Source organism: Ahaetulla prasina, chromosome 18 (assembly GCF_028640845.1).
Source record: "Ahaetulla prasina isolate Xishuangbanna chromosome 18, ASM2864084v1, whole genome shotgun sequence".
NCBI lineage: Eukaryota > Metazoa > Chordata > Lepidosauria > Squamata > Colubridae > Ahaetulla > Ahaetulla prasina.
The window spans coordinates 28,097-43,585 of NC_080556.1; the positions used below are offsets into that span (position 1 = coordinate 28,097).

The 15,489-nt window shown below is 45.1% G+C and overlaps 2 protein-coding genes across 3 annotated transcripts in view; one reads left to right on the top strand and one right to left on the bottom strand.

The window, feature by feature from the left end:
• LRRC38 (leucine rich repeat containing 38) overlaps positions 1-15,489 on the bottom strand; it is a 71,339-nt gene that overhangs the window by 19,886 nt on the left and 35,964 nt on the right. The gene's annotated exons all lie outside the window — the stretch shown is intronic.
• LOC131187066 (arylacetamide deacetylase-like 3) lies at positions 4,454-13,723 on the top strand. Its single transcript, XM_058161207.1, has 4 exons — positions 4,454-5,282; positions 5,917-6,133; positions 6,937-7,000; positions 10,137-13,723. Exons 1-4 carry the CDS (start codon positions 5,109-5,111, stop codon positions 10,915-10,917), a joined length of 1,236 nt encoding a protein of 411 aa, XP_058017190.1. The 5' UTR covers positions 4,454-5,108; the 3' UTR covers positions 10,918-13,723.

The window sequence follows — 15,489 nt, forward strand, 5'->3', positions numbered from 1 at the left end:
GTATTAACCTCTACCTAATTCAGGTACATTCAACACAAAAATAGTTTGTTGCAAAAGCGACTGCCTGCGAAGGCTCCTGGATTGGGGTTGAAAGGCGAAAGCAGAAGCATATTTGCTTCCCATATTTGGGTAGACCAGATTGCCTCGATAGACCGGTCTCACAGGAAAAAACACTGATTCTCTCCCCTGGTATAGCCAACAAAGCAAGGAGAGCACGTGGCTTAGAGGTTAATACATCCACGTAATATGTAATCTGATTCAAATCCCAGAAGGGTCTGGCTAGCTGGCAAGAACTAAGTAGCTTGAAATAGATCTATACTAGTCTCCCTTTATTTCTTTGTCGGTAAATATAAATTCAACTCACTTTTTTAGGACCGTCCCTCCTCAAACAGTGATAAAGAGTTTTGTGGGGTGGGATGGTCATGGCTCATGGCCAAAGAAAGGCTAGTTTTGAAAAAACAGTAACATCTTCCATCTGACCAGTCACTCTGCCAGAGAAGGTGGTCCATGTTGAGATGGAAAGGCTACAACTGAACTTCTCAACTGCAGTGAAAGACAAGCTTTCCTCGGAAATGCCTTTGAAACACTGATGATGTACCCTAGTTGGGTAATGAAACGTCTGCAAGAAAACAGCCAAACTCAGAGACCACTTTATATTTTATGATTCTGACAAAGCTCAGCAGAAACAAACACCCCACTGGACTTGTTAATCTTCTCTTATCTACCCACTTTACTGGAACATCATATTATCACGATCAAGATTGTTCAGTCTGCTAATGACATCCGATTGCTCATGGCTTCCAAATCTTGCCAACAAGTCCGCCTGTGCGTGACCTCCATCCTTGCAAGGGATGAGAGAATGGGAACCGAGCAGTGTTTTTAACAGATTAAGAGAGTTGGAAGGGATCTTGTAACCTTGCCCAAGCAGCAGACCCTACAACAGTTGTCCTCTGTTGTCTTCTATGCAGATTGGGATTCTTGTTCCAGTCTGGATACAGGCAGGGATTACCACACCTGTCCCTGAACTGAGGGCACCTCACATCCCTTGTAGGGTGGGATGGTCATGGCTCATGGCCAAAGAAAGGCTAGTTTTGAAAAACAGTAACATCTTCCATCTGACCAGTCACTCTGCCAGAGAAGGTGGTCCATGTTGAGATGGAAAGGCTACAACTGAACTTCTCAACTGCAGTGAAAGACAAGCTTTCCTCGAAATGCCTTTGAAACACTGATGATGTACCCTAGTTGGGTAATGAAACGTCTGCAAGAAAACAGCCAAACTCAGAGACCACTTTATATTTTATGATTCTGACAAAGCTCAGCAGAAACAAACACCCCACTGGACTTGTTAATCTTCTCTTATCTACCCACTTTACTGGAACATCATATTATCACGATCAAGATTGTTCAGTCTGCTAATGACATCCGATTGCTCATGGCTTCCAAATCTTGCCAACAAGTCCGCCTGTGCGTGACCTCCATCCTTGCAAGGGATGAGAGAATGGGAACCGAGCAGTGTTTTTAACAGATTAAGAGAGTTGGAAGGGATCTTGTAACCTTGCCCAAGCAGCAGACCCTACAACAGTTGTCCTCTGTTGTCTTCTATGCAGATTGGGATTCTTGTTCCAGTCTGGATACAGGCAGGGATTACCACACCTGTCCCTGAACTGAGGGCACCTCACATCCCTTGTAGGGTGGGATGGTCATGGCTCATGGCCAAAGAAAGGCTAGTTTTGAAAAAACAGTAACATCTTCCATCTGACCAGTCACTCTGCCAGAGAAGGTGGTCCATGTTGTGATGGAAAGGCTACAACTGAACTTCTCAACTGCAGTGAAAGACAAGCTTTCCTCGGAAATGCCTTTGAAACACTGATGATGTACCCTAGTTGGGTAATGAAACGTCTGCAAGAAAACAGCCAAACTCAGAGACCACTTTATATTTTATGATTCTGACAAAGCTCAGCAGAAACAAACACCCCACTGGACTTGTTAATCTTCTCTTATCTACCCACTTTACTGGAACATCATATTATCACGATCAAGATTGTTCAGTCTGCTAATGACATCCGATTGCTCATGGCTTCCAAATCTTGCCAACAAGTCCGCCTGTGCGTGACCTCCATCCTTGCAAGGGATGAGAGAATGGGAACCGAGCAGTGTTTTTAACAGATTAAGAGAGTTGGAAGGGATCTTGTAACCTTGCCCAAGCAGCAGACCCTACAACAGTTGTCCTCTGTTGTCTTCTATGCAGATTGGGATTCTTGTTCCAGTCTGGATACAGGCAGGGATTACCACACCTGTCCCTGAACTGAGGGCACCTCACATCCCTTGTAGGGTGGGATGGTCATGGCTCATGGCCAAAAAATTCTCCATATGAGGACCACAATCATAGCTATATTAGCAACGTAACACCACTGCAATAGCGAGAATTGATGGGAAAGGAGCGAGATGACGCACATTTAAAAATCGGCAGAAGGTTGGGGATTAAACCCTCATGGTGACCAGATGGGATTACGATGCCCAGCTGATGGCAGGAGAACTGCTGAGAAGATATTGGCCCCAAGAGAAGCCTGTAGAATCCTCAAACTAAGGGATCTACTTGGACCTCCAGCCAACTGCATTTCCTAATCGGACAGCCTGTTATAGAAAACAAGGATGGACCCAGTGCTGCCTCCCATCACACCTTCCTTCCTGCTTTGTTCTTCCTGTAGGTGAAGCACAGAATGGGCGGGGAAGAGAAGGTCAGCCTCCCCTTATCAATCCTGGACCATCTATTTTTCCATGGATCAAAGCAATACTGCATCTGATTCTAGCGGCCAGGCCCTGTTTAAGTTGGGAAGCAAACTCTCAACTCTGAATCCCACCCACACACACCCACACCCAGTACTTGAACGGCCCCTCCTCTTGTCCTATGGAAGGCTGCCCAGACCTGCGTCTTGCACCAGACAGTTTCCACCTGGTGAAAACATCAATCTGGATCAACCCACAGATCTGCAGGCAATAATGGCGATGTGCAGTTCCCGCAAGGAATTAGTGTTCCTTCCTGTGGTTTGCAAGGCTGATCTGTCCTTCCTCCTGAGGTGAGGCAGAACAACGGCACACTCGCACACCCAAACGGAGACCATCTGTGGGTCTTGCTCCACGGGAGATTGACTGATTTATGGACTGAGAAAAAGCAACCCAGAGGGAAAGGCGCCTCGGAGAGGGCCCCGTCTCTCAAGTGGGGAAGTGGGACGACCAAGGAGAGGGCCTGAAGCTTGACAGATGTCTCAGTAAAGGAAGCGTTTTTCCCAGAGAGAATGGTCTATGGGGCAACCCGGTCTACCCAAATATGGGATTGCTTCCACTTTCACCTTTCAGCTCCAATCCAGGAGTCTTTGCAGGCATCCGCTTTTGTGACAAACTTTTTTCTAAAAATTGAATTTATATATTACAGAAAAAGAAATAAAGGGATACCAGTATAGACCTATTTCAAGCTATTAAGCTCTGGTCAGGTAGCCTGGGATTCAGACCTGGGCTACTTATATATTAGGTAGATGTATTAACCTCTACCTAATTCAGGTACATTCAACACAAAAATAGTTTGTTGCAAAAGCGACTGCCTGCGAAGGCTCCTGGATTGGGGTTGAAAAGCAGAAGCATATTTGCTTCCCATATTTGGGTAGACCAGATTGCCTCGATAGACCGGTCTCACAGGAAAAAACACTGATTCTCTCCCCTGGTATAGCCAACAAAGCAAGGAGAGCACGTGGCTTAGAGGTTAATACATCCACGTAATATGTAATCTGATTCAAATCCCAGAAGGGTCTGGCTAGCTGGCAAGAACTAAGTAGCTTGAAATAGATCTATACTAGTCTCCCTTTATTTCTTTGTCGGTAAATATAAATTCAACTCACTTTTTTAGGACCGTCCCTCCTCAAACAGTGATAAAGAGTTTTGTGGGGTGGGATGGTCATGGCTCATGGCCAAAGAAAGGCTAGTTTTGAAAAAACAGTAACATCTTCCATCTGACCAGTCACTCTGCCAGAGAAGGTGGTCCATGTTGAGATGGAAAGGCTACAACTGAACTTCTCAACTGCAGTGAAAGACAAGCTTTCCTCGGAAATGCCTTTGAAACACTGATGATGTACCCTAGTTGGGTAATGAAACGTCTGCAAGAAAACAGCCAAACTCAGAGACCACTTTATATTTTATGATTCTGACAAAGCTCAGCAGAAACAAACACCCCACTGGACTTGTTAATCTTCTCTTATCTACCCACTTTACTGGAACATCATATTATCACGATCAAGATTGTTCAGTCTGCTAATGACATCCGATTGCTCATGGCTTCCAAATCTTGCCAACAAGTCCGCCTGTGCGTGACCTCCATCCTTGCAAGGGATGAGAGAATGGGAACCGAGCAGTGTTTTTAACAGATTAAGAGAGTTGGAAGGGATCTTGTAACCTTGCCCAAGCAGCAGACCCTACAACAGTTGTCCTCTGTTGTCTTCTATGCAGATTGGGATTCTTGTTCCAGTCTGGATACAGGCAGGGATTACCACACCTGTCCCTGAACTGAGGGCACCTCACATCCCTTGTAGGGTGGGATGGTCATGGCTCATGGCCAAAAAATTCTCCATATGAGGACCACAATCATAGCTATATTAGCAACGTAACACCACTGCAATAGCGAGAATTGATGGGAAAGGAGCGAGATGACGCACATTTAAAAATCGGCAGAAGGTTGGGGATTAAACCCTCATGGTGACCAGATGGGATTACGATGCCCAGCTGATGGCAGGAGAACTGCTGAGAAGATATTGGCCCCAAGAGAAGCCTGTAGAATCCTCAAACTAAGGGATCTACTTGGACCTCCAGCCAACTGCATTTCCTAATCGGACAGCCTGTTATAGAAAACAAGGATGGACCCAGTGCTGCCTCCCATCACACCTTCCTTCCTGCTTTGTTCTTCCTGTAGGTGAAGCACAGAATGGGCGGGGAAGAGAAGGTCAGCCTCCCCTTATCAATCCTGGACCATCTATTTTTCCATGGATCAGCCACCGGGCTCCTCACAGCCTCCACGGGCAGCTTGGCAGAGGAGGAGGAGAATCTGTCCCAGGTGAGATGCAATGGTATCCTACGGGAAGCGCCTGGCCTGCCTTCTTGTTGCAGGTGCTGTCTACCCAGCCGTCTTTCTGCTCTCGGTCCTTATCCAGTACATAGGAACCGTGTTTCCTCCTGGGATCGATCAACCCCTGAAGGCCCGCATCTTCCAGACGATCTTCATCACAGTGTTAATTATGGTAAGGTTTCCTTTCATTCCTTTTTTCATGAACTGTGACAGAAGAATTGTAATGATTTATCCTTTTCTTAAAAGATTAGAATTGGCTTGAATTCATGAACGTTCACATCAATGGAACAGAAACAGTTTATTGAAGCTGTGAAACTGACTGTTCAGTATCTGTCCAGATTTGGAAGCCTGAAGGAGGAAGGCTTCCCTCTGTAAAAGGCAGTATTCCCCCACTGAAGTCCTCCAGCTGGTTGAGCTGGAGGTCCCATGACTCCTAGCAGGCTCCCACCAATATCATAGGGCACCTCTAGCTTATGGAGGTAATCCACTTTGCAAAGTTTAACGTCCTGCTACATCTATTCTGCCATAGCTGCGATCTACTACAGCTTAACTCCCTGTAATTTGGGCACTTCGGGTATGCGTTGAAGGGAGACCAACAGGATGCATCACAAAACTGAAATGCAAACTCTGCCTCACGTCCACAGACAAAAGGCACAGAGCCCGGGTGGCTACACCACGATGTCCATTGTTTCATTCTGAAGCCTGCTGTGGGTACCATGTGGGTGTAGGAATTCCAACTCTCTGCGGTAAAAGATTAAGGTGGTCTCCCAAAATTAAATTTTCCTCTTCTGTGCTTTGGCCAACAGGGAATTGTTTTAGAGGAGCTCGGTTTGTGCCGCCTCCTTGATGTCTTACGGCTTTCGACTAATGGAGTACCTCCATGTAGGGATCCATCCCTTGTCATTCAGAATCGGAAATTTGATGGGGTGCCAGTGAGGATCTACTCATCCAAAACGGTGCCAACTACAAAAAGAAAAGCTGTGCTTTACTTCCATGGAGGAGCGGGCGTTCTTGGAAGCATTGGTAAGGCAACAGGGACTATTCCAAGCCAATCTCGGACAGCTAAGGCGAGAAGGTTAGGCAATCTCAGGGCAATAATAGCTGGAACCCTAAAAACTTCCCACGTAATGGCAAAATCCTTTCAGGTTGGCAGTTGGCTACCAAAACACACCAGGGAGATTTCATGGAGTTGCCTGGCATTCCCAGATCACTCAATGTTTCTCCCTCTCCCTCCCTCCCTCCCTGTCATACAGACACACAAACACACACAGAGAGACACAAAGTGAGCGAGCGAGAAATGAATACAACTATCCACACTAAACTTAGAGCTTGGTAGTGATCCTACTTCCCTAAGTACAATGCGAAGGCTATCAAAGGCGCTTTGGCCATCCAACCAGCCCTCCCTGTCAGATTGATACTTCTTCCTTTACCCTGTGTAGGTCTGGAGACTTCCACCAGTGTAAGTGAAACAAACAGAACTTTTGTTAGGCCAGCGGTCACCAAACCACCTTAACCCAACAGCTGAAAAGAGCAAACCCATCCAAACACGGCCCGTTTGCTGAGCGTATCTGAGGATGAAAGCCGAGAGGCCCAACTGTATTAAAACCTCTCCGCTCTCCACCCCGATCCACCTGGGGGATTCCCCCCATATCTGCCCTTTGGCAAAGTATCCCAAAAGCAGGAGAGCTGAGCAGCGACCGTTGCCGTCCTTAGTGTGACCACTTGTCTTCCGCAGACCTCCCTCCGAGGCTCCAGGCAGGGAAAGAAAGAAAGGGGTTTGCAGGAGTGACTTTTCATCCAGGGCAACTCTCCACTGCTTCTTTCAGATGCCTATGAAAGAACCCTGCGCCACATGGCCAAAGAGGGGGATGTGACGGTGGTAGCGGTTGGGTGAGTGTCGCCTCTTCACCTCTCTAATCTGCAGCAACGGGGGTGGGTGGGGGGGGTGTAGGTAGGGGTAGTGGGAGGCAAAGGGCTCTAAAATTATGGTCCAGGCTGACAGCCTTGTATAGGTAAGCAAAGAAAAGGCGTCTGACTGCTCTCCGCAACAGACAACACACAATCACGCTTTGTCAAGGCTTATGGAATGAATCTTTCCCCAGCTGGAAAGGGTCCCTCCACCCAGCTGCCTCCCGAGGTCTCCCCTGGGGATTACATGGAAAGGGAAGGGAGGGGGACTTAGGGAAGAGCCAGAAAGTGGCTGTACGAGGAAAGGAGGGGGGAGTCCCCAAGTGAAGGAGAAATTCAAAATGGAGCCCCCGGGTCCTGTTTGGTATAAGTTTGGGCAGAGAGAAATTCTGGCGTGTTTTCAAGACTCCGACCACTCTATCTCACAGCCCAGCTGGCTCTGCCTCTTGACCTGGCCTACCCCAGAGGGCTGACAAAGGCTAACATGGATAACTCTGCCACTAAGGCTAAATTTAATACCCTCTTTTAATGGCTCCGCACCAGCTTGAAATAGAAGCCGCTGAGCCATTCCGAAATGCTTTGGGCATCAGTGATGTCAGATCATTATCAGGTTCCGGAACGGTGCGACAGAGGAGGGGCTGACACCGACAGTTGCATTTTGTGGCGATATTTAAATTTAGCACCTGGAGCAGTAATGGATTGGGCAGGAACCAGAAGACTCCACTGTGGTTGATTGGTTGAAGAATGCTGGCCTAAGGCAATCTGTGCTGTGATTGGTTGCTGTGGGTGTCGAGGGGGTGTTTCCCTTTTTTCCTGCCTTTTCTTCGGTGTGCTCTGTGATTTACCTCACTGTGCCCTTGGTGGCCTGACTACCTTGCTTACTCTAAATGTAGATGTAAAATATTTATTTATAAAAAAACAAATTTGTGTAAGCGTCTCTGACTTAATTGGACACCTGCTGTGCAATTCCCTGACATATCCTTGGAATTGGGTGTCCAACAATTTTGTTGGGTTTTACTCAGGGTTAATTATGATGTTTTTTTTTTTTTATTCAAAAAGTTTTTATTAGTCAAAAAAGGTTTATACAAATACATATCAGGTATGGTAAATTTTCATTTTTCTTATCTAAAATAAGAATTTTACTCAAATTTTTTAACACATACAACAGCCATAAGGCAAGCAGGTGACACGAAGTAGCTAAGTTTGCAAATTTTAAATACGTAATAAAGAAGAGTCAAGAATAAACAGAATATCGTACAAAAGAGAATAAGGAAAACCAACACAATCCCAAATATCTTTATCACTTCCTAGTTTTGGATCTCAGAACTCTGGGTTCAGCCTGACCCAACTCCAGGGCCGCAACAGCGGCAGCCGCTTCAGCCCCATGATCTATAACCTCCCCTTCTTCAATTCCTGGGTCATCTGATTCCAGGAAGGCTTTGTGTTCCTCCACATAGGCCGTAGCCTCCGCAATTGTACTGATTTTTTTCGTAATGCCCTCCCGGAAAATCATCAATCCTCTGGCATCAGCCATCTGAAGCCCACTCCCTTCTGGTACAATTTGCTTGACAAAAAATAATATTTCTTTCTTTTTTCACGTACCTGTCTGGGAATCTGCCTCAGAATGGCTATCTCCCTGCCCCTGTAAATCAGTGCCCCACTCCTATGTTTTCTAAGAATTTCATCTCTCGTCTCTCTTCTCACAAATTTGACATGAACCTCTCTGGGAACTGCATGCGTGCGTGCATATTGCGAATTAACTCTATAAACTCGATCCACATCCCAATTCATGAAATCAACACCTCTCCCAAGAAATTCTCCCAACAATTTAGTCACAACATCTCTCAAGTCTTCTTGGTCCACTTCTTCCAAATTTTGAAACCTAAGGAAATAAGACATTTTATCCATCTGTAGTCCAAGCACAGCATTGCCTGTCGTCTCCTCTCTTTTCTGCACTGCCCGCATCTCACCCTCCAAACCTTCCACTTTCTGCTTGTTTTCTGCTGAAACTTGTTGAGTATCCTTTAAATCCTTTTGGATAGTCACAATTTCTGCTCTTATTTCATCCAATTTCTTGTCCATATTAGATAACTTTTCCAAAATTCTCTCCATCTCTCCAGCAGTTGGTCTCTGACCTTTTGCCATTAAGGAAAATAATACAAAATCCTCAGGCAGGCACAGTATCCTTGTAATTTCCTCCGGATCCACCAGGGGGCACTCACAGGAGCAACGAGTCCAGAGTACAGTTAGTCAACCAGGAAGCCGAAGGGAAGTGATGTCATCAAAATTCTCATAGTGAAGGCGGAAGCTGGACGCCACCACTGTTCCCCAGAAGGAGGGGGGGCCTCAAACCTTCCCTCCTAAATTTCTCCATCACCTCTTCTCTCCAGAGCTCCACAAAACCGGTAATCTTCTTATTTTAAGTTCTCCTCTCTCCAGAATAACTCGTGCTCCTTCCAACCGCAGGGGAGAAAACCCCGCACCGAGCACTCCACCACGCCACCGATATTCCCTTCCTTCTCCTCCTCAATTCTTCTCCGTGCCCTGTTCACCACCAGGCTGCTGCAGTTATAAATCCAATGCCCCGTGTCACGGGCACAGCGCCCAGGCGACGACCAAAATAATGGCCGCGGCCTGTGGCCTCCGAACCCCGCCGAGCCTAGGACGCGCCAGCATCGGTCCCCACAGTCCTGTATGTCGGCTGGGAGACCCCTGGCGAGCCGTCCGTGCGGCAGGTGTCCTTTTCGGAACACCTGGCCCCTGAGGGCCTCGGCGGCGGCCGGATTCGGGCGCTGGAGGCAGGAGAAACCTTCCAGACGTCCGTTGCCGCTGGATACCGGAAGTCGTCTCCGGTTAATTATGATGTTGACCTAGTCCTTATGATGTTTATTGGTTAACTTTCATAATTTCACATGGACATTTTTTAGATCCCACAGCTTAAAAACAGTGTACTACCTTGGTACTACCTTGAATCATTACTTTTATAAAAGCTCACCGTAGTTGCAAGAGTGTGGTTCCATCTTACATGTTTTTAAAACAAACTGTTACAAAAGAAAGCAAGGACTGAATTCATAAAGGAACCAAGAATCCATAATAAGTAATTTTCTCCTGCTTTTAGGTATGGACTTGGGCCAGAGAATCCTTATCCAAACCAGTATACTGAATGTCTGAAGGCTGCCATCTACCTCATGGAACACGCAGAAGGTTATGGCGTAGACAGTTCCCGTATCATCATTTCTGGAGACAGTTGTGGAGCTAATTTTGCCACACGCATTTGCCAGTTACTGGTAGACCGCAGAGACCTTCCCAAGATCCATGCTCAAGCACTGATCTACCCAGGACTTCAGGCCATGGATTTGTCTTTGCCATCCTATCAGCAGAACTGCAGAAGTCCTCTCTTGTGGAGAAAACTGGTCGCCTACTTTTGCTGCCGTTACCTTAACAAGTCAACTTCCTTTATAAATGACTTTCTGAAGAGCAGCCATGTCCCCAAGGCCACCCAACTAAAGTACCAGAAGTGGGTGAATGCCAACAACATCCCCGAACGGTTCAAAGTCAGGGGCTACACAGAACAAGACCACTCTTTCTCCAATTTTAACCCTCAGCTGTACGAAGAAATGAAAGAGATACTCTCAGAGACTTTTTCCCCTTTGCTGGCCGAAGATGCAGTCGTCTGCCAGCTCCCTCAGACCTTCCTTTTGACCTGCGAGTTTGATGTCCTTCGAGACGACGGGCTGCTGTACATGAAGCGGCTGATGGACAATGGTGTCCCAGTAACCTGGAGCCATGTGGAGAATGGCATGCATGGAATAATGCCCCTTTTTGGCTATGGCATCCTGTCTTTTCCTTCAGCGAAAAGGGTCGTCCATGATGTCACCGATTTTATCAGACGCTTGTGAGGCCAATAGAGAGGCATCAGCTTTTCATCTTGTTCCTGAAGCGCAGAGAATTTGGTGACCCAGACTTGTGCTCCCCTTAGGAAAAACTGCTTACCTGCTGGTCAATCAACCCTGGATGGAGAGGGGAGGTCCTCCACACAAGAGTGTAGCTCTTAAGATCATAAGGACTTCCTGGCTCAGAAGAACTCTTGAAGAAGATGGCCACCCAGCTGCTTCTCAAGGCAGAGGCCCCTATAATAGTGACAGAGGTTGTGCCAATGATCCCCACCATCAACACCCTGATCTGAAGTGTGTGTGTGTGTGTGTGTGTGTGTGCCAGCCAGGGAGGGACTGTGCCTGGAAAAGCAGGACCTTCATACCCGGGACCCTCAGCCACTCCTGACAAAAGAAGTGCAGGAAGACTCACTTCTCCCACAGGCAATTTCAGAATGAGAATCAAAGGAACTTCGTGTGTGTGTCTGTGTGTGAATTCATTCCTTTCAGTGGAACCCCAAGCTCCACTCCAAAGGGACCCACAGGGGAAATCCGACTCTCTTGCGTCCAGGGGTACTGAGCAAGGGCTGATGGAGGCAGGGCTCTGGGAGGCCACGTGGTGCAACTGCAGAAATGCGAGAGGCCCTGTGCTGACTTCTCAGCCCGGGAGCATTGTAATTATGCCAATCAGAGCATGGCCTCAGCTTCTCTGCCAGCATCAGATGCCTATGGCAGTGACTCAGCTGGGAGAGAAAGGGCATGCCAGGAAGCAGATTGGCTTGGAGAAGAGACGGCCTCTCCGACACCTCAAGGAGGTAAACCAACAACTCCACAAGGATCCATTGGCCTCCCCTGAGAAGGCGCTCCATTCACCCTGCTCACAAGGGAAGGGCTCCTCTGATCAGCAGCGGCCCTTCTCAGCTCACCCTCCCCTCCTTCTGCTTCCCTACCCACCAAAACATATGTCGAGGCTCAGCATCTGAGGTGCCACCTATCGATAGTAACTATGTTTGGATCGCAGCCAATTCAGGAAAGGCGGGCTGCATTGTTTTCACAACCAGGAACAGCAGTTCACCTATTCCACAGGATACCGAAGGGTCGTGGGCCTCGGGGAACCCAACCGCAGCCACGTCAAGGAAAGAGGCTCCCTCAACCTCCAGACTCCCAGGGGATGTTCCGGTCTGAGGGCTGACCAAACGACAGCAGTCAAGGCTGTTATGGACCTTCCAGCTCTGCTTTTGGCCTGGGCCAGTTATGATGACCTCCCCCAGACAGAGATTCCTCTGTGGACTGACCAGCCTGTGCAGCTCTCCCTCCTTCACTGGAAGATAATGATCCCTCCCTCTCTGGGAGGGTTTGGAAATATCTTTTCCCCCCCATGTCTATGCCGGTGCTAGTTAGATGGGCTCCCTTGGGTGAGGGCTTATGGTGGCTTGTGTCCTTCTCTGCACCAACAAAACATAAGATGAAATGATATTAAGAGATATTTAAGAGAGAGGAGTCGTCCAATTATATCAGATCTAACTAAAGAAATACTAAACGGGAAAATAATAATGACAGCTGAGTTGAAAAGGGCAATACAAAAACAAAAAAATAACAAAACTCCAAGCCCAGACATAATCCTGGGTGAATTTTATAAGGTATTTCAAGAATTATTAGATAATTTACTATTACAAACATATAATGAAGTATTAGAGAATGCAAAGATACCAAAATCCTGGATGGAAGCTTTAATAACACTTATCCCCAAAAGCAATACCGAAAAACAGAAGATTCAGAATTACAGGCCAATCTCGCTGTTAAATGCCGATTATAAAATATTTATGGCCAAAATAGAAGAGAGGATTAAAAGTATATTAAACAATTTTTTAAAATCAGATCAAAATGGTTTTTTGCCCAACAGATACATCAAAACTAACATGAGAACCATCATAAATGTACGTACTTGAATATTATGAAGCCCACCCAGATAAGCAAGTAGCTCTGATATTCTTAGACACGCAGAAAGCTTTCGATAACTTGAATTGGGACTTTATGATCAACCAATTAATAGAAATGAATTGGGGGGGAAACTTTATAGAAATGATTAGAGCAATTTAGCGAGCAAAAATAATTATAAATGGTGAATATACGGAAAGCTTCAATACAGAAAAAGGAGTACGACAGGGATGCCCTCTGTTCCCCCTATTATTTATTCTCTCCATAGAAATATTAATGCCACAAATTAGAGAGAATTCAGAAATAAAAGGATTAAAAATTAAATCACAGGAATACAAAGTCCAAACATTTTTTTTATTTTTTTTATTTTAATTTATATCCCGCCCTTCTCCGAAGACTCAGGGCGGCTTACACAGTGATAAGCAATAGTCTTCATCCATTTGTATATTATATACAAAGTCAACTTTTATTGCCCCCAACAATCTGGGTCCTCATTTTATCTACCTTATAAAGGATGGAAGGCCGAGTCAACCTTGGGCCTGGTGGGACTTGAACTTGCAGTAATTGCAAGCAGCTGTGTTAATAACAGACAGACTTAGTCTGCTGAGCCACCAGAGGCCCCCTTTGCCGATGATCTGGTATTCATTATTGAGGAGCCCCTAGAATCTGGACAATTATTATTTGAAGACATAAACCAATTTGGCAAAGTGGCAGGGCTCAAAATAAACAAGGACAAAACTAAAATTTTGATCAAAAATCTAACATATAAACGGATTGAGAAATTAGAGGAGAACATGGGGATTTCGAGAGTCAAAAAGATTAAATATTTAGGGATACAGATATCAGCAAAATGCACCACAATAAAAAAAGATAACTATGACACATTTACAAAAAATCCAAAAGAATTTAGAAACTTGGTCCAAATTGCAAATATCACTGATTGGAAGAATTTCAACGATAAAGATGAACATACTACCCAGATTGCTATATCTGTTTCAAATTATACCAATTAAATTAGAAAAAAATTTCTTGGAACAATTAAATAAAATTACATCAAAATTCATTTGGTCAGGGAAGAATCCTCACATTAAATTTAAAATATTGCAAGATAGTAGAAGTAGAGGCTGCTTTAGTCTCCCAAATTGGGAGCTCTATTATCAGGCTGCAATGCTAACATGGCTTAAAGAATGGATCCAGCTACAAAATAAACGAGTACTAACGATAGAAGGCCATGATCACCAGATTGATTGACACAGTTTTCTCTGGGACGGGAAAAATAAATATCATACATATTTTCACAGACATTTATTAAGAAATGCCCTTTTACAAGTTTGGGAGAAAATTCAGAAGGATCACTATACAAAAGTCCCAATTTGGTTATCAACTATGGAAGCAATATTACACGCAAATACATGGACTTGAGTAAAATGATAACACATGCAGAGCTACTTGATGAAAAAGGGGAAATAAAATCAATCCAAGATTTGAAACAAGGATTAAACATGGAATGGTGGCTGTATCTACAAATAAAAACTAGATAAAGTGGGACAAATTGTGGGATAGAAACTATAAATTAACAATGCAGTAGCCTATAAAGAAAACTTTAGAAACATAGAAAATGTTCCATAGATGGCACTTGGCACCAGCAATGTTGGCCAAAATGTTCCCAAATTTACAACCAAATTGTTGGAGATGTGGTTACAAGCTAGACACATACTACCATATGTGGTGGATGTGCCCCAAGAGAAAAAAATCTGGCAGAAAATTAAAAATTGGTTGGAGGGAATTACCCAATTAAAAATGGAATTTAAACCAGAACTTTATTTATTAGGAATAATTAACCCAAAAATAGACAAATATTTACAATACCTAATACATCATATATTAATGGGAGCAAGGATTGCTGTCACATATGGATGGGAGCAAAACAATGTACCAGGAGAGGAAATAATAATCCAAAAAAACCTACAGTGTGCAGAAATGGATAAGATAATGCTGGAAATTAAGGAAAGGGAAGAGTTAGAATACTATAAAGTGTGGAACAAATTATATGATTGGTTGGAAAAAAGAAATCAAAATAATAAATCGGAATGTTAATCTAATTAATTTAAAACTTGGAAGTGTAAGTTACTGAATAGTGTTAACCGGATAATGACGGTTCTGTAAATAGACACCAATGTCTTCTCTTCTCTTCTCTTCTCTCCTGCATTCCTATTCTATTTCTCTATTTCTCTTCTCTTCTCTTCTCTTGTTTTCTCTTCTCTTCTCTTCCTGGAGAGCCTTCTCTGGTTTAATAAAGTCTTGCCTTATTTGGAACCGGCATTGAGAATTCACATTCTTTCACCTTCTCTTCTTGTTCTTCTGCTTCAAGGTGGCTGGAAAAGCACCAGACGGAGCAAAGCAAACTTTGAAATGCCTTATCAGTGTTTTATCGGTGTTTTTCTGCTCCGTTTGTTCCCTTGCAAAGGAACTGAACCAGGGTACCTGAGAACCTTCACTTGACCTGAAAGGACAAAGGTCCCCCCTCCCCCGAGACTTCAAGGAGGGTTTTTCTTCCACCTTTCTGACTCCAGTGACTTCAGACCTGGCCCGGCTGCTCATATTCCCAGCACTCCCTAATGCCAAATGCGCCCAGCTAGTTCATCCTGGATCCCAAGGGTC